General features: G+C 35.8%; 1 protein-coding gene across 1 annotated transcript in view; it reads right to left on the bottom strand.

Annotated features, from left to right (window-relative positions):
* Positions 1-21,065, bottom strand: part of LOC107727014 (E3 ubiquitin-protein ligase PDZRN3-like) — a 32,683-nt gene extending 11,618 nt beyond the window's left edge. Inside the window, exons 1-3 of the mRNA XM_016536755.1 lie at positions 20,180-21,065; positions 16,490-16,579; positions 13,894-14,001 (exon numbers count right to left, since the gene is read on the bottom strand). Of these exons, the coding sequence (XP_016392241.1) occupies positions 13,894-14,001; positions 16,490-16,579; positions 20,180-20,890 (909 nt within the window). The 5' untranslated portion in view covers positions 20,891-21,065. The remainder of the gene's footprint in view (positions 1-13,893; positions 14,002-16,489; positions 16,580-20,179) is intronic.
* Between the last annotated feature and the right edge of the window lie 5,053 nt (positions 21,066-26,118).

Genomic DNA, 26,118 nt, shown 5'->3' with positions numbered 1-26,118 from the left:
ACAACATACTGATGAAATTACATCAAGTCAGTAAGACAAAAAAAAAAAAAAACTATAAACGCTGTATTATGCATGTCAGGCCAGTAGTTGGCGATGTTACTTCCCAGCAGGCACACAACGTCATAAGACGTTGATATTTGTTTAAATTTCGGTTGCGACGTCGGGTGACCAAAATTCAATGTAAATTCAATGTTTAATGTCATTGTTAAATTGTTTTTAGGTTGTGTAACCAAAATCCAATAGCTTAGCATAGATCATTGAATCTGATTAGACCATTAGCATCTCACTCAACTAGGCAACTGTTTAACTCTAGGGGAGTTGGAAAATGAGTCTATTTTCAAAAATAGTGGAGTGTTCCTTTAAGTCAACGTCAAATTGACGTCAAATACTGACGTCAACCCGATTTTCAACCAAAATGCAACATCTGTCTGACGTAATGTCCAACGTCAACCTGACGTTATTTTGACGTCCTGTGCCTGCTGGGAAAGTCTCAGCTTTCAAATGTTGTCATTTTTTAATGAAATTACAACAATATATACCATTTTGTGGCTCTTTACTGTGCCGTGACAGATCGCTGTAGTGCCTCAGTTCAAGCGGCACGTGAACCGATCATCTCTTCCTCTTTACTAGTTATAGCACGAAATAAACATGAATGAACATCAGATGGTATCGTTTCAACCTCGCAAAGATGTCAATACACCATTTTTCAAGTTCACGACATGGATAATTTTCAACCAAAATGCAACGTCTGTCTGACGTCATGTCCAACGTCAACCTGACGTTACATAGACGTCCGGTGCCTGCTGGGTTTGAGAAGAAACACTATGCGTCTACACACATACTTATAAAGTAAACACGTATTACGCATGGGCATGATGTCACCGTTTCCACAAATTCACATTTTTATAGTTTACAAGGAGACGATAACAGTATTGTTTTCAATGAATGGCCAAAATGTAGAACGTTCTCCATTTTTAGTTGAAACCTATGTTGTGTACACTTTAATGAAGGCTTCATCTGACTAATTCAAACCTTTAACCAGTCTTCTTGAATGATTCATTAGAAGATCCAGCTCATAAGAGTCATTTGAATTTGACTTCACTGGTGGCTCTGTATGTTTGTTTTTGAGTGCAGTCTGCAGCAAGAACAAATCAACATAAAGATGTGTTTTTGTGAATTACTGAAGATTCAGCGATTTAACCACTAGTTGGAGCTGTGGCTTAGTGCTTAGCCCACATGCTCTGACACATTGAGCTCTGGTGCTCATGTGGGTGATGTGAGTTTGAATCTAACGTGATGTTTACAGATCCTGTAACCCTCATCATTTCCTGTCGTATCTCCATTATGCTACAAATAAAAAGGGTGAAAATACACATTTACATATGAAAATACCAAGTTAAGCTTGGTGAAAGGGAAGAAAACTAACAGTATGGCAGACGCTGTGTAATCTTGGTGGCTGTCAGCCATGCAAACACACATGACAACCAGACACATGGTGTTCTCTGAGGGAAGAAAACGCAACATTCAGTCCTTCCAGATCAGTGACTGCATGCAGTATGTATTGGGCACATACATAATATGTATGCAAACAGTGAGGAAGCACATGGTAAAAGCAGCGGTAAAGGGTTGAAAGTCCCTTTACACTTATGTGTACTGATATACAGATATCATTAAGCCGTTCCTCAGGGTCTATATAATCCTCTCATATGGCTCAGTGCTCCATCAGGCTAATGAAAATCTCTGCTTGAGGTTCTGTATCACTGAGTTGCAGTGTCTGCCGCAGTGCATACAGCCAACTTAAAGGTGAAGTGTGGGTTTTCACGTTCTCAACCAATGGCGTTAGTCATTATTTTTGCAATTACGTTTGCAAAGTGGTGCAGAAATTAAACACTCCACTTCTAAAAAGAATTTAGTTGCAGGAACCTCCAGTGTGGAATCGATATTATACATTTGTCATGAAACTTGCAGCTGGCACATAATTGAACCAGTTCATTACAGAAACAGAGAGCTTTATCAGTTCTGTGCTTTGTAGAGATTTGTAACGCCTTTGGACAGCTGTGCTGTAGTTCATTGTGGTCATATCTTCTATTTCTGCCTGTAAACTGAGCAGAGATGATTCAGTTTGTGGAAGAACACAGTGTCAGGACTGAGTCACCTTTTGTGACTGTGCAGAGAGAAGCTCCGTCTCTTTTGAACATCTCAGGAAAACCATGACTCACACTTCTGTTCTATTCTAAACCATCTGGACAGTTATATGAAAGCATTACAAACCCTATTCTATTCTATTAGGCCCCAGATAATCATACACTACCATTCAAAATTGTAATAGTGTGAAAGATTATTACAACTGGTAAAGCTGACTTCAGCATCACATGATCCTTCAGAAATCATTCTAATATGCTGATTTGGTGCTCAAACCATTTTTTTTGTGTGTAAACCGCCATACATTTTTGTTCAGGACGCTTTGATAAATAGAAAGTTCAAAAGAACAGTATATTTATTTGAAATAGAAATATTTTGTAACATTATGTCTTTACTTTTTTAATCAAATTAATTCACTATAGCTAAATAAATCAATTAATTTCTTTAGAAAAATCTTACTGACTCCAAACTTTTGAACTGTAAAACGTTATATTAGTTGTGCAATAATGACTTGTTTTGGTTATTACAATTCATAAATGATTTTATTAAACACACCTGCTATTGGCCATTTAATGCAAACAATAATTAATAACTCAAGGTTCATTATTATTATCCATGTAGTTTTCCTATATTTAAAACAGTAGCGCATGGCACTAGTAACAACAAGGTCATGGGTTTGATTCCTAGAGAATGCATGTTATGTCATTTTACCATGTCTTTTCACTCTTAACTGTGGTAAAATCATTGTAACACTCATGCTTTCATGGTATATTGCATTTATTCTAATGAATCATGATTCTTGCTTGCAAAGAGCTGTACTCTCCACAACCACTTTCTACCTCATCATGAGATACTTTTTCGACACATCAACACAATTATCATAATAACACAGTCACACTGCACTCACTCAAGATTTCCACAGAAGACAAACCTGTAAACCTGTTTTCAACATCCTGACATGAAAGCACTTGCCACACTGACATTTTGTTGTGCACTTTTAGGACTAGAACTTGTACAAAAACAACCACAAATAAACCCATTTAGCTTCCAGGACCAGGGCTTCAGCTGCTTTTAAACACAGTATGCTACATAGCTGCCTTGCAGAATTAAGCATAAATGTTTCTGGAAATAAATCCAGTTTGGATTTATAATGGAGTTTTTTAAATAATGAAAAAAAAAAAAAAAACACCTGTTCAAACACTGACAGCTGATCCCTTGCTTTTAATACAAACCCCACAGACACAAAGAACAAACGGACTACTTTATTTGTCTGTCTAGTTTATCAAGGCATCATTTAAAATACTAATTCTACTTCTGCTAAAGGGAACATTATCTTCAGCAAAAGAAAAGTAGCAGTTGAGGATGAAAGAAAGAAAGAAAGAAAGAAAGAAAAAAAGAAAGAAAGAAATTGTTTATTACCTCACTGATTTATTTTTCTATTAAAGACATAGTTTAAATATTTCATTTTTTGGGTGAACTGTCCCTTTAAGATTTGGTCAGAATCACAATATTACCATTTTTGATTATATATTCAAAACTACTTATTTTCAAAATTGACTAGTTGGTAACTAAACAGCTGCTGGTAGCCATTGACTTCCATATCATTTTTTTATTTTTTATTTTTTTTTACAATGGAAGTCAATGGCTACTAGCAAATGTTTGGTTACCAACTAGTCAATTTTGAAAATAAGTAGTTTTGAATATATAATCAAAAATGGTAATATCGTGATTCTGACCAAATCTTAAAGGGACAGTTCACCCCAAAAAAATGAAATTTCAAAATATCTTCTTTTCTATCTCTTTAAGAAAGTTTTGAATAATTAGGGAAGTTTCGGGTTTACCTGAGTGCAATCGGACATGCTTACTCAACCCCATACCTACATTTGTGCAAAACTCCAAAACATACCTATACATACAATTCACTATTAAATGAAAAACACTATAAAATGGTAGTAAAACACTAACAACTTTTATTACGGGGCAGATTACTGATTATTAAAGACTTGGTTCTTTGCACAATACGACCTCAAAACACATTTGCCATAGTGCACAATTTGTAAACTAATATATTTTTACATTTACATCACATTGCAGCTGCATATGTATGGCTTTTCTAATGCAGTAAACTTGCTCAGTAGCTCACCTGGTACAGTATTGCATTTGAGATGTGGAGCACTCAGATACGAGTGATCCTGTGAGACACAAAAAAAAGCTCTAAGACTTGTAGACACAATCTAAATTGGCATGGTTGCTTTAGCAAATGCATTTCTATCTCATGTTGCTTTGTTAACACTGTCAGTTATGGTAGGGTATAGTGTAGGTGGTACATTATTTTCAACGTGGTAAAGCATTTACCTTTTAATGCCATTCACTGGACATGTCATTTCCAAACCGATTCAATATGTACAACAACACAATAAAAAATGGTCAGATTTGCAGCTCAGGAGCTGTGTATCACTTTTTTTGTTTGTCCCTCTTCATTATTGATGACAAACAAAAAGTCCTACAGGTTCAGAACAACATGATGGAGAGTAAATAATGAATTTTCATTCCTTTAATGTACTACTGAATGTACACATAACAGGTACTGTACACAGACAGTGTGTGCATTATGCTCCAGTCATCATTTGTTAACACCAGGTGAATTCACTTAATGCTGTAGTTAAACAGGTCTGGTCTGTTTTCTGGCTATTTATATAAGATGACCTTACAAGCTGTGAGAAGGAAAAGAGGTGCTGCATGTCTTTATTAAGCAATGAAAGCATGCCTTTATTACTTGAAAAAACTTGCAGGGGAGCGCTGTAGCGGTTTGCTTTGCAAAGACATGCCTTTCAGTTCAGTGCTCCTAAAATAACACATTCACAGAATTCAAGGTACTTCCTTTGAGACTAATCGCGCTTACAAGTTTAAAATGGCCTGAAAGGAACAATGGGAATAAACAATTGTACAAAAGAGCCGCTCAGCCTTCTTACCACAAGAGAACGGAGGACGCCAAGAAAAGCAAGGCAGAACTTAAGACCAGAGTTTTGGGTGAACTGTCCCTTTAAGATTTGGTCAGAATCACAATATTACCATTTTTGATTATATATTCAAAACTACTTATTTTCAAAATTGACTAGTTGGTAACTAAACAGCTGCTGGTAGCCATTGACTTCCATATCATTTTTTTATTTTTTATTTTTTTTTACAATGGAAGTCAATGGCTACTAGCAAATGTTTGGTTACCAACTAGTCAATTTTGAAAATAAGTAGTTTTGAATATATAATCAAAAATGGTAATATCGTGATTCTGACCAAATCTTAAAGGGACAGTTCACCCCAAAAAAATGAAATTTCAAAATATCTTCTTTTCTATCTCTTTAAGAAAGTTTTGAATAATTAGGGAAGTTTCGGGTTTACCTGAGTGCAATCGGACATGCTTACTCAACCCCATACCTACATTTGTGCAAAACTCCAAAACAGACCTATACATACAATTCACTATTAAATGAAAAACACTATAAAATGGTAGTAAAACACTAACAACTTTTATTACGGGGCAGATTACTGATTATTAAAGACTTGGTTCTTTGCACAATACGACCTCAAAACACATTTGCCATAGTGCACAATTTGTAAACTAATATATTTTTACATTTACATCACATTGCAGCTGCATATGTATGGCTTTTCTAATGCAGTAAACTTGCTCAGTAGCTCACCTGGTACAGTATTGCATTTGAGATGTGGAGCACTCAGATACGAGTGATCTTGTGAGACACAAAAAAAAGCTCTAAGACTTGTAGACACAATCTAAATTGGCATGGTTGCTTTAGCAAATGCATTTCTATCTCATGTTGCTTTTGTTAACACAGTCAGTTATGGTAGGGTATAGTGTAGGTGGTACATTATTTTCAACGTGGTAAAGCATTTACCTTTTAATGCCATTCACTGGACATGTCATTTCCAAACCGATTCAATATGTACAACAACACAATAAAAAATGGTCAGATTTGCAGCTCAGGAGCTGTGTATCACTTTTTTTGTTTGTCCCTCTTCATTATTGATGACAAACAAAAAGTCCTACAGGTTCAGAACAACATGATGGAGAGTAAATAATGAATTTTCATTCCTTTAATGTACTACTGAATGTACACATAACAGGTACTGTACACAGACAGTGTGTGCATTATGCTCCAGTCATCATTTGTTAACACCAGGTGAATTCACTTAATGCTGTAGTTAAACAGGTCTGGTCTGTTTTCTGGCTATTTATATAAGATGACCTTACAAGCTGTGAGAAGGAAAAGAGGTGCTGCATGTCTTTATTAAGCAATGAAAGCATGCCTTTATTACTTGAAAAAACTTGCAGGGGAGCGCTGTAGCGGTTTGCTTTGCAAAGACATGCCTTTCAGTTCAGTACTCCTAAAATAACACATTCACAGAATTCAAGGTACTTCCTTTGAGACTAATCGCGCTTACAAGTTTAAAATGGCTTGAAAGGAACAATGGGAATAAACAATTGTACAAAAGAGCCGCTCAGCCTTCTTACCACAAGAGAACGGAGGACGCCAAGAAAAGCAAGGCAGAACTTAAGACCAGAGTCCCTTTTCACTGGAGGTGAATGCAGAGGAAATTCTGGGCACTTTAACCTGTAGTAAATGGATGAATCTACAGGGGTCTGCATTCACAACTCTTCATACCTCTATCCATTTCTGTGAGAGAAAACAGACTCATTAGAGTCACCTTTTGGGATACATATGAGTAGAGTTGCAAAACACAGTGATTCAATCTTTTTTTAAGAGCAGGAATGGCTGAAAAGAAGAAATTACAGGTACAACTATAACTAAACTTTAGAGTTCCATTCCATTCTACTTCCTTAAATACATATTCAAAGCACAAATCTGTATTGTGTTTGCATGGTCAGTCCAGATTCATCAATTGGAATTTCTCAATTCATTTCTGAACGAATACATTCAGAATTCGACATTGTTTGTGCGATCAGCGGCATCTGGATGGTTGTATGGTTAGCAAACATTGTTTATAATTCAGAAGTAATGAAGGCATGTGGCATTTGAACTCATGCACACATATTAATGCAAATTAATGGCTGGCTGCCCAATACATGATGCTTTTTATTCAAACTCTCTTTGAAATGATCAGGCTTAATAGAGATAAATGTCTATACGTCTATATTATACAACCCATAAATTAATATTACAACCCGCTGATATTTAGACAATATTTGTGGATTTGGGGCTATTTAATTAGCCTTAATCACATATATATCACTTCCTAATTTTTTGTATATTTTGTCCAGACACAAATCCATATCCGCCGACCATTATTAATCTTTCAAACATGTCTTACTCTGTCATAATCTATATTTAATAAAAGCAAAGACTTACAATCTACATGGCACATCATGTTTTCTGAGTCTCTTTTTAGGTTTCTAACAGAATTTTAAGTGTAATACTTTGCTCTGCAGGCCACTGAGGGGATTTCTCACAGTTTTCCTTCCCTGAGAGGCACAAGCAGTCAAATCTGTGGAGCGCAAGAGCTTCTCTGTTCCAGACTTTTCAAAGTGAGCTTGCCAAGCCTACAGTTCTGGCGCTATTAAATGCATGTCTAAAATTACCATCATACCACCAAGTTTTTTAGTATCTAGGTATACAGTTGTGTGGTTATATGGTTAAAGCTGTGTGAATCATCCTACAGTAATTTCACTACTGTATATTGTACACACACAGAACAATAATTTAGGGTGACGTTTCTGTAAGTATAGGAGACAAACCCGTAAATGTTGGGGTGAGACATGTTATGCAATAATTTCCTTAGTTGCGCACTTTTGTTTGAAACAATCCTTTGTCCTTTTCACAGTGCTCTTCAAAAACACAAAAATACTTTGTTTTTGTGCAAACCAGGCTTCACAAAAGTATGTACTGTGATTTTTTTTAGATGTTTTTTGTGATTCATCATTACCAATATCTACCATAGTTTCTGCCAGCTACCATAGTTACTGAAATTATTGCTAATAATATAAAAAGTTATTTCCATGTTTAATAGCCTTAATCACATATATATCACTTCCTAATTTTTTGTATATTTTGTCCAGACACAAATCCATATCCGCCGACCATTATTAATCTTTCAAACATGTCTTACTCTGTCATAATCTATATTTAATAAAAGCAAAGACTTACAATCTACATGGCACATCATGTTTTCTGAGTCTCTTTTTAGGTTTCTAACAGAATTTTAAGTGTAATACTTTGCTCTGCAGGCCACTGAGGGGATTTCTCACAGTTTTCCTTCCCTGAGAGGCACAAGCAGTCAAATCTGTGGAGCGCAAGAGCTTCTCTGTTCCAGACTTTTCAAAGTGAGCTTGCCAAGCCTACAGTTCTGGCGCTATTAAATGCATGTCTAAAATTACCATCATACCACCAAGTTTTTTAGTATCTAGGTATACAGTTGTGTGGTTATATGTTTAAAGCTGTGTGAATCATCCTACAGTAATTTCACTACTGTATATTGTACACACACAGAACAATAATTTAGGGTGACGTTTCTGTAAGTATAGGAGACAAACCCGTAAATGTTGGGGTGAGACATGTTATGCAATAATTCCCTTAGTTGCGCACTTTTGTTTGAAACAATCCTTTGAATACAGCCCATTTTCACAGTGCTCTTCAAAAACATAAAAATACTTTGTTTTTGTGCAAACCAGGCTTGACAGTACAAACCAGTATGTACTGTGATTTTTTTTTAGATGTTTTTTGTGATTCATCATTACCAATATCTACCATAGTTTCTGCCAGCTACCATAGTTACTGAAATTATTGCTAATAATATAAAAAGTTATTTCCATGTTTAATAATCGTCATTTAATTTTCAGTGACTGTTGTGTTTCAGTTTAACAGTTTTATTGCAATAACAGCTAGAAATTATTGTATTTTTGCCAGAAATAATGGTTACCATGGTAAATTTCTGAAGGAAATAGGTTATTTTAAGTTCAGTCTGGTTATTACTGATTGTGTTTAATCAGTTCCAACATAGACTTTTATCTTTATATCCAGCATCTTTGTGTTCATGTGCAAATGTTTAATTTTAGTTCAAAAGTCATTTAGTTGAGTCTGTGAAAGAAGGAAGCAATTTCAATAGCTTTAGAGATACAGAGCAAAGAAATTAACTTACATAGTAATTATGGCATATTTCATGATTTCGTAATTGTGGCTCTCAGATGAACACAAAATGGCCAAGAAAGACTTAAAACCCTCTGATTTACAGGATTCACTCTGGCATTAAACATGACGCCACTCCTAAAACTTTTGAGTGTCCATGTGGTAAATGACACATAATATTTACATCAGATAATCTCTTGCACAAGACAGCATAAACACAACACATGCATAATTTGATGATATATTACCAGAGGAATGTTTATAGATCTGCTTGAATTGAGACTGATGAATGCTGACTGATGGGAAACTCATCTCCCTGGTTTTGTTTATGGTTGTTTTGAGATTACCATATCAAATTAATCATCTAATTTCAATTCTGATCTTCATTCCATTTTACTGTTTTATGACATAGTTAAATAGCCAATACATATCTGGTCTTAAGCATTTATGAACAACAATGCATATGACCATTGTCAGGCGTGGTGAGATCTGCACTGAAATATGCCTGCTGCCATTACTTCACAGCTCAAAAATAACTCTACTTTCAAGTGAGATGCTTCCTATGCAGATATCAGCATGCTAAAACCATAAGGTATAAGTCAAATCATGCAATTCAGACTCCAAAATCTCAGACTTCTTGAGGTTGATTCCAGTGTAAATGCTGGTGTTAAATGTGCCGCTGTCAACATTAGAGTGTGAAATAGGTCAAAGCTACTGCATGTCCTCATACGGCCCATCAGAGCATCCACATTTAACATCCTTGTGATGTTTCTAATGATATAACTCCAAAACATGCGTTTGAACTGAAACAATGAATTGCTGTTTGTTCCTTTCTCAGGGTCTAATGAATCTTGTGCTGCGGCTGAGTGGAGTTGTACATCAGTTCTCAAGAAAACTGTCATGTAATGTGCCTTTGCTGAAACACATTCCTCAAATTAATCTCATTAGTTTCACAGACACTTAACTATAATTACTGTAAATGTATTGCATGTGAATATGATAAGAACATTTCACAGTCATCATGACTTGATTAGAAACGGCTTTAAAGTATGGACCATAATTTACTTTGAATTTTTCTGCAGTAAAGCTTCAGATGCAGCCACAAGAATTAACATCTGAAAATACAATATTCTTTAATTACAACCTAAGATCATAACAATCAGATAAAAAAATTAATATCATGAGCAAACACACTGATGAAAATGTTAACTGACAAACTTGAAATGCTGTTCTTTTATACTTTCAATTGTTTAAAAAAATCCAGAAAAAAATGTATTACAAAAAAAAAGCAGCAAAACTGTTTTCAACATTGATAATAATAAGAAATGTCTCTTGAGCAGCAAATCAGCATATTATAATGATTACTTAAGGATCATGTGGCACTGAAGACTGGAATAATGATGCTGAAAATTCAGCTTTGCCATCACAGGAATAAATTACATTAAAAAAATTGAATACGGTTACTTTAGACTGTAATAATATTTAACAGTATTACTGTTTATTTAATCAAATAAATGCAGACTTGATAAGCTTAAGAGACTTATTTCAAAAACATTAAAAATCTTACCGACCTCAAACGTCTGAACAAAAACAAAAAAGAACAGTATAAAAATAAAAAATGAACAATGTGGCAAGACCACTCATATGAAATAACAGTAGCAACTGCATTATGTAACATACAAGCTGTACAACACCACAGTTTTTTTAGTCCTAAGGCCCAACAGAGTTTGCATCATCTTCATTCACTGAGCTTGCTTTCGGCTCAGTGACCATTGTCAGAGCCCTGTTTCCTCCTTCCTCTAATCTTTCCATGATCCTTTCTGATGTTTTTCTCTGTATCTTTAATCTAATTCACCACGTGTTGTGATTATTCTAAGCAGCAGTTGGAGATTTGAAGTCGAGAAAGGCGGTGTCAGGGTTTAACTCGCATAAACAGCACACCGAGATCAAAGGAGTCTGTCTCAACACTGTTTCTCAAACGAATAGAGAGAAACTGAGGTAGACCTCTACATAAAGCGCCCAGGTCATAAACGAACATTAGACAATCGCTTAACAAGGACACATCCTTGTCTCTGTAATGAGGACAACGTCCTTTTGGTCCCACAGGCTTTTGCTGATGGATCATAATCTGAGAACGTACGGCCACAGGAGTGATTTTCTTCTGAATCTCTTTTCTTGAGGGGAGTTATTTTGTGGTCTGACAGGTTCATAGACAAGGCCTGAGTTCCAGAGAGCCTGAGAATGGCTGTTTTCTCCTGAAAAAAAATCAAGATGAAAGTATTTCCCTTCAAACATATTTCCTATTTCTTCCAAAACCGCTTCGACCCAGATCGCTGCCTTCTACCCTAGTTTTCCTGTAGGATGCAACAGACCCCCCCTAGTGCGAGATGTGAGTTCAAAGCACGTTTTATAAACTTTGCAGGCTAAAATATCATTGCTGTCCTGCTGACACTGACCTCCCAGGCTGGTGGTCTTAACCTCGGAATTGGCTCACAGCAATTGTTTTCACCACACACCGGTGCGCTTAATGAAAGTATCAGCGGAGGAATGCGTTCGTAACCCCACAAACTGAAGGAGGAAAATAATGTGCTTGAAGCTGTCCTGCCCATGCATATTAACTCAGGAGAAAAACATTCCAATAGTTTGTTTTTCCAGATTTACTGGATGTCACAAACATGCTTACTGTATATGAATCACCTGGGTATGTCTTTTAGCATATGCAGGAAAGCCTTTAAGTAATCCATCCACAAACACATCGAAATGTCAGTGCAACATGACAGGGCAAGCAGATTTTACTGCTATACCACACAGCTAATAAATAAAGAAACATAAAACAAAGAAATGAACAAACAAAAAAGAGGCTGGCATCAAAGCTCACATTTTTGGATTATGTACACGCATTTTTATAGCTGGCAAAATTAAATATTTTGGCCTTATGTGAAATTTGGTCAGAAGAATTAGCTAGTTTAAAAAATGGAAGCCATCATTTTTAATCAAAAGTATTTATGACTTTAGCAGTTTAAAATTTGTTGAAATGATTCAATTTATGTATGAAAAAATGTATAATAATAAATCATATAAATATTTAATCAAATATGAATATATAAAATGTTAGAAATATTTATTAAATATAAAATGTAATATTAAATATAAATATCTAGTTTAGCATTGGAACTCTAGCTGGTCAGGCTGATAGGTCCTTAACATGAAATCTGCTAGCAATCACATCGTTTACTACATGGCACAAGTTGATTGGAGTTAGACACATATTCTGCAGCCAATGAGATTGCTTTTTCAACATTTAAATAGACTGGTTTAGTGTTCACTGTAAGCTAGTCCTGCTGCGAGTTCCTCTGAAACCTTCCACCTCCCCCAGCTCCACCTGTCTTGATTTTTTTTTTGTGTGTGTGTTAGGGCCCATGAAAATGTTGGCATGGCAAGCAGAAATATTATTTGTTGAGCCCTGCTAATCTTTCTAATTGCTAATATAGTCATGCATAAACAGTACAAAATTAGGTAGTCTAATATTCATCATGACTATCAATACCCAAAAAGAAAAAAAATACCATAAAAGAAGAAAGTAGTATTTGACTTTGTGAGCAATATTCCAAGTGTTCAATGTACCACAACAACTTTGTATGAGCAGAACAAAATTCAAGTCATTATTCACAAAAAAAAAATCCAAACTCAAGACTTCAGAAAACCTGCGATACATATTAATTACTTATAATTTATAATTTCCCTTTTTGTGATTCATAAAAAAAATAACAGCATACATTTTTAAAATGTCATCTCTGAACCAATTGTACCTTCTCTGTTTATAAAAGCGAGCCATGAGACCACCACAAAAGCTACATGGCTGACTTCCTCTTTGAAACCAGCAGTTGTATCATGCATTCTTTGGGGAACAAATCGAGTGGGATGCACAAATTTCAAAAGGCACTGCTGCCATTGTTATGTTCATCACGTCAGACAGACAGCAAAGAGCCCACATGAGACAAAGTGAGTCGAGAAAGAAATCATCATGCTCTGCTCTGCTCATATAAGAGGCCACTCAGTGAAAACATGGGTTTTTTTTCTTAGACATTCAATGACAAGCCGATGTTTTAACAGCATTCTGGATGGGCACAGATGTCACATTTCGTAGATATTTACAAGCTACTATATCTTGATGTTGTGTTGTCATTGTTACGCGCCCTTATAGAAAGCATTCTCTTTTATATATGAAACACTTTGTTCCTGTTAGATATGTGAAACAGTACTGCTGGATGAACAGACTAACACCCTTTTTAAAGAAGTCTGCCCAGTGTGAAATCAACCTACAATGGCGCCAACATTGTTAGTCTGATTAGATCTGACAAATCTATCAAACAGACTGTGAAAACATTGGCACCAGAGCAGCTCAGACTAGCGGTATGATGTCTATCTCGTTTGGCTTTCATCTGTCTAATGGTTGTCTTGGTGACCTTTTTCTTCCACAGTGTGGAGTTTGATTGCATTCAGCATTTTGGTCTTCATCCTGTCTAAGCAAAAACTTGTGCTACCTTCAATTTAAAAGCAAATTCTGCATCCATAAAATCAGCTGACAAACCTCAATGATCCTGTCATGAACATGCAGTCCGGCCTTGTCAGCTGCTCCGTTTTCCACTATCTTGGATACATAGATGCCGTCACTGAAATCCCCATGCTGCTCTGGTTCCTTAGATAGAAGCAAATGTTGAAAATTAGACTACTTAATTAAAATAATGTTTAGCTGAAATTATTTTAAATTCAATTTGCATAAATTGTTAGATATTCTTTCATTTATGACAGTGTTTCTCAACCAGGGGGCCTCAGCAGATTCACAAAGTGGCTGTAGAATTACTTTTTAAGAGAAACATTTAAGAGAATGTAAAGTTTAATTAAAAATATCATTAATATATTAAAATAATCGAACTCATATCTAAATTAAAATGCTAAAAAACAAACGATCAATAACTAATAACAAAATAACTAATAACAAAAAATCCATAACTATTGTTTTTATTGAGGCACATACTAAATGAATAATGCTAAATGCATAAATGTAACTGTAAACATACAGTTACAACGAAAAGTTTTGAAAACAAGCAGCTTTGTTATTATTACATGAGGATAGCAGAAATACAATATAATAAATACAAAATATATGGATGGGTTTCGAACATAAACCTTTGAAATAATAAATGAAATATTATAATAAAATAAAACTCTTCATTATATATTAAATTGTAATAAAAAATTTAATTAAATAATAAAATCATAAATTGTAATTCAACGAAATTTAAAACAAGCACACAACAGAAGACTTCCATTCGTTTAACAAAAGAAGAACAGATACTTTTTTGTTATCTTGTAAGCCCCTTCATGTCGTTTGGCTCCATTTTGGAGACTTAAATTAGAGCATTAAATTGAAATATAAACGTAATTCTGAATGGAGCATGAGCCTGACTCAAGGGCACGCTCTCTATACATAAATGTATGTATAACATTCATAAACTTGCATTGAAAAAAGGTTAACTACGGCTGTCCATTAAGACTGAACAGGTGGTAAACAGCCTGTGGTGATTCTCCACTAGATTAGAGAAGAGAATGCGATGCGAGTGAAAGCCAAACCCACAGCTTGCTCTCTCCTCTCCACTTGGACACAATCTATGTGAGAATTTAATGGCTCCCACGCTCGCATTTCACACAATGTACTCGAGAGAAATGTGTGGAGCTCAAACTGTGCAATCTGTAATTATCTTTTTACATGTGGCTCAGTTGCTGATTTTGTTTTTCTTTCTTACAATGGCGGGGTTGGTCGAGTTAGGAAAGACTGCGCAATGCCTTCTGTGGCTAAAAGACAAACGAACCCACTTTTACAAATGTGTTCCATAGCATTACATTTTTATTTCTGTCATTGAAATATAAACCGGGTGAATTCAGGTTCATTGAGATACTTTCCCCCAGTCATTTCAATGGCAAAAAAGTGTCCCAGTCAACCTGAATTCAAACCCAGACCATTTCTTTTGCCATTATAATTCAAAATTAATTAATTACAACACTAACTATATAGTGTCCGAGCTGATTTCATATCATGCAAAGTAAATGGTGAACATGGCTCAAAAGCATGTTTTTCAAAGATTATCAGTGAATAACAACCTACATTTCAAGCTTTCTCACACAACGCTATTAAATGCAACCCAGTCTCATAAAAATACGTACCTCTGCGTACATTTCTGCAACACCGTTTTTACGTACCTTACTGCACGTTTCGCCGCAGTTTCAAAGAGAAATGTCCACTGAGTGGCGCTAAAACACGGGTTCAATACGTGAGCCCTGGCACGTTTTTATTACGTTGATATAGGTACGTATTGCTGTGTTTTTATTACGTTTCTTCAGGTACGTATTGCGGCGATTCAGAATTCAAATATCCGGGGACTGTCCCTAAAAGTTAATGCTCTATAGTGTTGGAAATATGCCCTACGCCAAACCCAACCCTAAACCTACCCGATAGTGTTAACAAACACAAAACTGATATAAAACACATTTTTTGATGCAACCGTGCCATTTTAACTTCCTTATATGCAGATTTGAACTGTTTTGTTGAACCGTAGTTACACGGGATTCGAAACGGAGCTCCTCACGTCTCAAGTACGTCTCTGTACTCCGTGAGCTACCGAACAAACCTTCCGTCGATGAAAACCCATTGATATGAAGCTGGATATGTGTGGTGTTAACAATCAAAAGCATCAGTTTTCAAATCTCCCAGCATATTAAAAATGTTTTGAAGTCACAACATAATACTCTTCAAGTAATTGTGCGAAAATTACGCTTTATTAATCGAAACTCTGTAAATCATACTCTGTGTGAAAATAATTTAAAAGGTGTCGGAGTTTTACTGCCTCTAGTGTTCATTTTTTTGGAAACTGTAGTGATATGTACTTATTGGTACGTATTTCGCGTCTTGCAAAAATGTGCCCCCATCTACGTATTTGCCATGAGACTGGGTTGATTAAATGGCTTCAGAAGACTTGAAAAATAATGTATATAAGTCTTATGAACTACTTTTATAATACTTTTAAGGTGCTTTTGAGTCCTTTTTGGTTCTTGATGATTAAAAAAATTTACATTTTTGATCTAAATGAATCTTACATGGTAGATCTTTGCAAAGTAAGCTTACATACCCCACACAATCTTCCTCCAATGATACTGAATCCAAGAGATCCTGATGATGTTCTGTGGAGGGTGACTTTAAGGCTCCTTGTTTCTTCACCCTGGGTTAGAGAGATAGGACAGAAAGAGAGAAACACAAAGGAGAAATTAGATATTTCAGATGCTGCAACAGCAGGTTTCAACACAGCTTCACTGACCCTACTAACCATCTCTCCCCTAAGAAGCAGGGCTCTCTCCATTAGCTACCTAATGAAACGGCAAAGCCACATGAGATTCAGGGGATTATCATATATCAAGCAGTGGAGACAGATCACACCCTCAGAGACACCTGGCAAAATCACAGTCAAGGTGCTATAAATGTCTGAAAATAATTTATGAACGTGTGGCCAGGTGTTTACCACACTCACGACACAGTGAAGTGTGTAGAAGAAATTAAATCACACTGCTTTCCTTCAGGTCAGGGCAAAAAGATAAATATTTATTGCTGGTAAGAGAATTTTCGGCCTGTAAATTCACTCGCTATTAGCAGAAGGTGTGGAGGAAGGTTTATTTTAGACCCTAAACGTAAATTAATTGGATTATTTAATAACATTTGTTATGTACAAGGGAAAGGCGAGTAAAGTTAAATCCATATTTGTTATACTACTCCATGACAGACGTCAAAATCTCTCACCAGATGGGATTGATCAGCTGTCATGAGGCAGATGTGGCCGAGTGAAAATCAAGGCAGGGCCTGTGACGTTTCAAGAATGACAGATTTAAGATAGCCTTAAAATATCTGAACTTAAGTAAGCTGTCTATCAAACAGTCCTAGCAGTGGCATCCCCCGCTGAAACGGCAGCTGCAGGCGGAAATCTGTCACACTGAGTGAGACGAGCATCATGAGCTCTTGATTAGTGTCTGACTCAACCACAGAGAGCTGAGAGAACAAGAAGGGACTCTTTTGTTTACATATTATGTCCTTGAAGTCCACAAGACATGCCTCCTGTCAACTCAGTTAGACTTAAGTCTTAAATTTGTTGGTTTCACAGACCATTCAGAGTGCTTGAAAACGATGGGAGACTGTGTAATTATGTGAAAGCATTTGAATACAGAATGAGGACGTTCAAGTTATGTTTCTCTTGTTCGGATCTAGATCAATCAAGTGTGAATGCTTTAAAATGACATGAAAATGAACTGACAGTGCTGGCTTGGTGACAGTGAAGTGTTTTTAGTTACGAGACTCTTAGTTAAGAAATCTCAGTGTGAATTAATCAACAGAAAAATCTTATTATATAAAAGTACTTCATATAAAAGATCCAGATTCAAACAAACATTCAGTGGATTCCAGCAACTGTTTATTTATGATGGAAGATTGGGGCTTATATACTGTATCCCAATGGTTATATACTGTATCAATTATACACTGTTAGAAAAACTGTGCAAAAAGTTTGCTAGTCATTGGGATAGTACCAGTAAAGGGATATCATTTCACCCTATCTACTGCTAAAAGGTGAATATTAATAGGGGAGCGCGGGGCACAAAGTAACGTGAGGTTAGTTGTAACGTGGTTTAAATATTTCCACACATGCTAGCATAACCAAATTTACAGCATTTACTAGTTACTATATCAACATTATATAGAGAAAAAAAGTGCGCCAAAATTCAAAAGTCTTTTGAAGATATCGCTGAACATTTATTTTACCATAGTAAAATTATATTTCTGGCTTAAGTCAATTTTTCATCTCAGTTTTTATTGCTCATTTAAAATGAGACAAATCTGCTATTATTTTAATCTTCAATCTGTTATTTATCAGTTTAAATGATTTTTTAATGCTTCGCTAACTATCAGAAGACAGTAACCAGTTTTAAATTCCAGTTGCGCAGATGGGGTATGTTGTAACACTGCGTTACAATGTGCTATTCTATGACATTAGCGATGTAATTCACACTATTTACTTTAATACATTTTAATGATAAAAGACGAGAAACAGGTGAATAAAGACTGACAGTCAATGTTTAATGTTAAGAAATTATTATTTCAAGACACGTAAAGCATTTGGCTCGTTTATGTGGGCCGTCCCAAGCATGGTTGCAATGTGTTCATTGTCAAACTCCAAAATCAGATTATTTTTAATTCTTAAAAAACGCCATTATTTTATTTGAAATAAATAATAATTTAATTTTATTGACAAAATATTTTAGTTTGTCTTGTATATTTTTTTCATGCGATCAGATAACATTTTAAGCTGTCATATGGTCATGTTACAACGTGCCCCTCAGATGTTACAATGTGTTCCACCTACGGGGCATGTTGTCACATTTCACTTCCAATTTTTGAGGGTAAATAAAGAAAAACGTATACACTGTAATTATGAAACAAAGCGACATATTTGCACTAAACAAGTGTGAAATGACTGTGGATAAAAAAATTATACTCTGAACCCCATGTGGATTTACACAATTTGAGAAAGTCAAAAAGTGTTACTTTGTGACCCGCTCTCCCCTACCTTCCAGTAGTAATAAAAATATCATTTGCGCACCCTCATGTTGTTCGAAACCTGTAGTTTCTTCTGTGTAAAATAAAAGAAGATACTTTGAAGAATGTTTGTAGCCAAACAGTTTTGGGTCCCATTGACTTCCAATATGATCAAAAAGTATAATGGACGTCAATGGGAAGAGAAACCTTTTGGTTACCAACAATCTTCAAAATATCTTCTCTCAAGTTTCACAGATGAAAATCAGTCATAGAGGTTGAGGGTGAGTCAATAACAAAACTTTCATTTTTGGGTGTACTATCCCTTTAAGGCACTTCTATGAACCTTTTAGGTTTAAGTGACAAGCTGTGCACCCCTAAACACAGTTTTTGCACATTTTTTTCTGAAAGTGTACAGGTTTTAATAAAAAAGTGAAATGTTTGTTTTCCAATTGTATCATATAAGTCATCATATTTTTGTAATAGTTGCTCGTGGGTAAACAAGAGAATACAAAACCACTTGAAGTAATTGTCAGCAACACAATATGAACTTTATACAGTGTTAATTGCATCCATGCCAATGGTTTAACATTTTTTTATGTTTACTTTTGTTTTCAAGAGTGGCATGATGGATATTAATCAGCCTATAATATTGCATATTTTAAAAGAGTTACTATTTTTTTTTAAAGTGTCGAAGTAATTGTCAGCAACACAATATGAACTTTATACAGTGTTAATTGCATCCATGCCAATGGTTTAACATTTGTTTATGTTTACTTTTGTTTTCAAGAGTGGCATGATGGATATTAATCAGCCTATAATATTGCATATTTTAAAAGAGTTACTATTTTTTTAAAAAGCTGGTTGACATTGTCACAACATGCCACACTACAGCTCAGGGTTAAATGAACTGTATCGTATCCAGCTTTTATCTTTGTTTCCCACAAAACATTCATAGCAGGCCTTGTCAGTAGTATTAATCAGCATTTTTGAGTAAAATGTTTACCACGTGTTAGACAATATCTTTGTTCCCATGGATTTAACTTGTCACAATGATTTCAGGTCTACTCAAGTTCCCACAGTTTCAACTTGATCAGTAATTAAATTCAAAGTGAACAGGTATAGGCCTAATTAACTTCGCTACAGGTTGTCACTTTGATTTGACTTACAAATTTAAACTGAAGCTTCCAGTTTTTGAGGGTTGATTTTTGTTGCACTGTTCACTCAATTCACAACTCATACTGACCTTATCGAGAGGCATCCAGCTGTTTGACAGCGCGTCAATCCTGTACTTGTACTCGGTGATTTTCTTCTGAAATGTGAGCGCTGTGATGTGCAGCTCGCAGTGGAGCGCGGAGAGTTTGGAGAGGAGAGATCTCTCCCTCTTACTGAAGCTCAGCGACTGGCGCTTCAGCTCCTTCTCCAGACTCAGCACTTTGGTTTGGAGGAGACCGCTGTGTGTCTTGAGAGCTTGGAGACAGCTGTGATCCTCGGACCTCTCCTTGAGAGTCAGCGCGAGTCCACATCCATCCTTACAGACCTCCACGGCCCTGCGCTCGCATCCCTCCCGCATGTGCGAAGCCACATCCTTCAAGCTGAGCACCGCGTCGCATCCTTCATTCCCGCATCTCACCGGAGAGAATTCGCAAGTCTCCGCGTGCTCTGACAGATGCTGGAGCTTCATCACCCGGTTGCAGCCTCGTTCACGGTGGTCGCATTTGATGTCCAGCTTGAGAATGAGGTTTTTTAGGGGCAGGACGTGGTTCAGCTCTTTGCTGGAGATCTTCTGGCACTGGACAGGGCAGCTGCTGACTTTGGAGAGCCACTGGAGCACGCAGGCGGCGCAGAAGACATGTCCGCACGGAGTGCTGAGAGGATCCTCTAGAACTTTCCCACACAGTTTACAGATTAGGTCCGGATCCACGGGACCTTCGAAACGGTCTAGGTCAAAGCCCATAATCTTGACGTGAAGTTCTGGGACGACTCAGCAACAAGGAGAGAGCTGTCAACCCACGCTCACGAAATGAGCGATTAAACTACTAACTAGGACGAGAACTACTAGCAGGACGAGAGGCGCGAGCTACCGTAAACACTCAACGAGCAGAGCAGTGTGATGAGTGCGCGAATAAAGAATGTAGATGATGAAGTGGGTGTTGAGTAGCGCCTAAAACTATATTACTTGTAATAAAAAATGGTAATGGGAAAAAATATTGAGGAGATATGTAGGCTACATGAATAAAATTAACTTCTTGTTCTTCTTATTGATACTTTCTTCGTACTTTCTCATCAAGTCTGCAGTTATTTAATCAAAAATACAGTAAATCCATTCATATTGTGAAATATTATTATAATTGAAAATAAAATTTTTTTACTCTAGTCCATATGATGCTTCAAAAGTGTTTCTAATATTCTGATTTTAATTATTATCAAAGTTGAAAACAATTGTGCTGCTTCATATTTTGTGGAAACTGTGATAATTTTTTTTTTTTCAGGATTATGTGATGAATGGAAAGTTCAAAAGAACAAGCATTTATTTAAAATAGAAATCTTTTGAGACATTTATGTCTTTACTGACACTTCAATTTAATGTGCCCTTGCTGAAAAAAAGTATTAATTTAATAAAAAAAAGAGTCTTACTAACTTTTAATGAGAATTTTTTTTTAGTAATTCTGTAATACAGTCTATCTCTTTTCAATTTTTAATTATCATTTTAATTACAGGAAATAAAAATCATTACCACTAATAATATATCAATATTTTTACATATTACACTAATTAGAATGGGGAAAGGTGTTTACTTGTCTTGAAAGTCCAGCTGTATAAAGTCTTTGTGTGTGTGTGTGTGTGTGTATTTAAACATGTTTAAAATAGTATTAAATTAAGAAAACTTAATTGAATTTAATTACATATTCATTATCTGACAGACCAATTCAGTTCATGCAGCTCTCTGCTAATGAGCTGATGATAAATACAGGAGACACACATCTTACATTTTTAGGACAATGGTGATATATCATTAATGTCAGGTTCTCACATTTTATCAGTGCAATGTCGTTATTTTATACAGTTGATTATTAACCGTATCTGTTGGCCAAAACAATGATTTAATATTTTTGTTTGTTTTTACATTTATTTCTTTTTATATGTTTCAGAAATGTTGCAGTTAACACATCTCGACGTATAGCACAACTACATGTAAGCTACACACACTTTATCGCAGCATCACATGCCCACTGAATAATAAGGAGCATGTTTAAGCCAGCTGGATGTTGGTTTAAGCTGCAAGTTTGTGGCCTGCTCATGTCAAGCATGCACTGCCTCTTATCAGGCCTGCATTTCCAAAGCATCAGCACTTGCTTGATTCCCCTGTGCAGATACAGCAGTGTTAATATATTTCCAGCACAGGGTCAAATGGCAGAAAAAGTGTTGTGAGAGCGATGGGTTACAGCCGTATCAAACTCCTAAAGATTGGGAGGTAAATCTTCAGTGTCTTACATGACAGCTGGCTGTTTTGCTGGAGGAAAAGGAAGATGGAAGAGTGCGGAATAATTAAAGGCTATCTGTTAGGCATAGGCTACGAGGAACAATTCATTAACATCTCGTTATTTTTCAGCACCTAATTAAAGGGGAGGTAAAGGGCACTGTTTAAAGGCATGTGTGGGTAAACAGCATTTATCTCAACCTATTTGGTTTATGTGATTCTCAGACAGGCCATTTGACAGTTCACCTTGTACATAAACGATACTAAAAGACATCTAAAACACACGTCTGGATCTAGTTTGCTGCATTGTTGCGGTGATGTCTTAGGAACGATTTATAAAAGAGACAAGTTTGGGCAAAACAAACATTTAGTTCTCATAAGAAATAGCTACAGTAATGTATCCTGGAGACACAAGCAAAAAGCTGAATGAGTTGTAGAATTATGTGATCATATCTGGTTTGACATTAAAATAAATTAATTCTTTGAAAAAACAATGAGCATTTTTTTTCATATTTGCTTGATCTAAACTGGTTAAAAAGCTAGTGTGTACAGACTGCAGATGTTTTGCTTCATGTTCTCATGTTCTTGTCAGCGATTGTGTTAAATGAAGTTTAGGAAAGATGAAAAATAAACTGACAACAGACCACATCTAACAGCTAATTGTGAAAATGAACAGGCTTCGCAAGTCATTGTCTACATGAAGCCTGCATGACAGGATAGACAAAAATGGAAACATGTAATAACTTAAATTGTCACCTCATTAGTGTGATTTGATGCCTTAAAGGAACCGTTAACTCAAAATATATATATATGTTTTTCATTTTTCATGTCATTATTTTCTCAAGGTCCAGACCCATATGAGCTTCTTTATTCTGTGAAATACAAAAAGACAGGTTTCGAATAGAATTCACTTTTCTATACAATGAAAGTGGATCAGGTTTCAAAAATAACAAAAAAGAAGCATTATATTGTATGCTATATTCTAAGTCTCTACAATAGCTTTATGTGAGAAACACAATGAAATTTAAATTGTTATTCTAAAAAAAAAGCACTGCAAAAAACATTTTCGTACTTAGCATTTTTGTTTTATTTTTCAGTACAAATATCAAAATATTCTTAAAGGGGTCATCGGATGTCCATTTTCCACAAGTTGATATGATTCTTTAGGGTCTTAATGAAAAGTCTATAACATACTTTGGTTAAAATTTCTCAATGGTAGTGTAAAAACACCCTTTTTACCCTGTCAAAATCAGCTCTGTTTTCAGCACGCCATTCTAGTCCGTGTTGCTTTAAATGCTAATGAGCTCTGCCCCCCCCGCCCCTCTCTTCCTTGGGGTGATGAGCCATACTTATTAGGAAAGGCGATTTGCAAAGATTCATAAAAAACCCTTATACTCACTTCTTCTGTAGATGAAGCTGGATCATGAATGATTCGCACGAACATAAACGCATTTAGGCAGATTGGGGATCGGCGCATTTCCTTCAAAAACGAAAGTACCTCTGCGTCTTCAGCGGCTCAGATGTCGGGAGTAAATGACGACTGCTATGTTCATTATTATTACATCCAGCAACAAAATGCCTCAGTCGCTTAATCAGAGACGTTCTTGTCTTCCCCTGCACCGGAGTCAACACAATGGCAGACCGCTCACAGCTCACTCAGGGCGGGCCTAAGGTAAGATGGCCTTGTCAATCAACTGTCGTGGGAGGGGCCTGTGCAGAACTACCTCATTCTGACAGGAATCTCAGAACAGCCTGATTTGAGAAAGAGGATTTTAAAATAGGGATAAAAAAAAAAACACTGGGTGGATTTTTATCATTATAGGGTGGATGTGTTCACACACTTCCAACACACATTTATGTTCAAACAACAACAAAAGTGAATTTCGCATCCGATGACCCCTTTAAATCAAGATACATTTATTTGTGAAGCAAAATTTATTAATATATTAACTCTTGTTGTCTGAAAAATGTAACAAAATTAAGTGAGTTTATGCTTAAAATATCCACCAATGAGGTATATATATATATATATATATATATATATATTCTGACCCAATTTCTTGTTTTAAGCACAAATTCACTCGAATCATTTGGCTTCTCCAATAAATGTATCTTGATTCAAGAATGCTTAAATATTTGTTAATATTTGGGAAAAAAAGACAAAAATACTAAGTAAGAAAGTCCTTTTTGCTGTACATGTTCAAAATATGAAAAAGAACATTCTAAGAATTATTATTATTATTATACGATTATAGTGTCCAAAATTATCACGGTATTGTTAAAATGTGCTGGAGATGTTCAAAAAGTACCAACACATAAATCACTTCACCAAGTTTTATATTTAAAAATCAACAAACAACAAATAAAATGACTTTTTGTTTGCATAATAACTAAAACAATAACATTACCAATGATGTTCGGATTTTAAATGACAACTTGACTGACAACAGTTTAATAGCATGTTCAAATATCTAATGTAAATGTTCAAATAAAGCTTTGAAAAAGTTTCATAAAAAGGTAAACCTCACATTTCATTTAAATAAAGAAAAGAGTTAAGTCAAAATGATAATTGATTAATAAATGATTCTACAGTATGTATTTTATCTGCTCCATAAATAATTCTAGATAACTTATCTGAATTGTTTAAATGTGTGGAATCCACATAGGCCTAAGCTTGTTTTTCCATCAACCGGTCAAAATTTACAGCAGGGCATGCAAATTCGGTCCGTTTTTGGCCAGACAGAAACTGCACACAGGCTGAATGTAAATATACGTCTCTGTAAATCCACTCGCTTACAGCAGGTGGCGCTTATGGAAAAGCTGTTTCCCATAAACTCTGTGGACAAAGCAGTATTGCGATTAAGAACACTTCCTATAGGTATTACATGGAGTGAAGATGAAAAAAATGCCATCGAATCGTTTCTGAAGACAGTCAGAACCTTCAGAGGTACATTCATATAATTCATTCATTCATATATTCATTTGTATAATTCCCTTAGCACTCTTTTAAAACCTCCCATCTTTTCCGCCCTGTTTTCACTCAAAACGAAACTACTCTTGAGTGCTGTGCGCACTTGAGACTGTTACTTAAAACTGTTCTTTATGCTGGACAGTATTTATTTATGGTGAGTTGTTCAAATCGCGGTAATCTAATACGGTTTTAATGATAATTAAAATATGAAACGGGAATTTTATCATGATTTATCGTCAAAATGATGTAGCCTAGACCTGATGTAGGCCCCGCTGCAATTGGAGCACTAAGCCAAAGCGCTAAATACTCTCAACGTGTTTTTGTAGTGTTGAGCAACGTAACCAATCACAGACATATATGTTGATTTCTTAAACGCAATGGCCAATCAGAAACGTTTTGTCAGAATTCACCCACCGCTGAAAGCGCTGCAGTTTTTAAGTGCAGTTTTGCACGCTCGTGAATCATCTCATGACTAAGTGCAGACGCATGTAAATAAGAGATTCAGTGTGCAGTTTAGAGAGCTTCATTGATTATAACGGAACTTTGTAAGATCGCGATGAACGAAGATGAGTGACGCTTTTTAGTGATAAAGGGAGCGCGCTTTGCGCACTTTCTAGTGTATAATCCATTCGGAATTTGTATGAAACTTTCGTTTTTCGAACACAGGCTACACCCTGCAAAGTTTCGGGAATGACATCCGCATATTTATGCGGGATTCACTCTCGAAATAGCA

The sequence above is a fragment of the Sinocyclocheilus rhinocerous genome, unplaced genomic scaffold, assembly GCF_001515625.1.
Source record: "Sinocyclocheilus rhinocerous isolate Xijiao unplaced genomic scaffold, SAMN03320098_v1.1 scaffold666, whole genome shotgun sequence".
Classification (NCBI taxonomy): Eukaryota; Metazoa; Chordata; class Actinopteri; order Cypriniformes; family Cyprinidae; genus Sinocyclocheilus; species Sinocyclocheilus rhinocerous.
The sequence above is the reverse complement of the archived record's forward strand: the minus strand, read 5'-3'. Positions and strand labels throughout refer to the sequence as shown.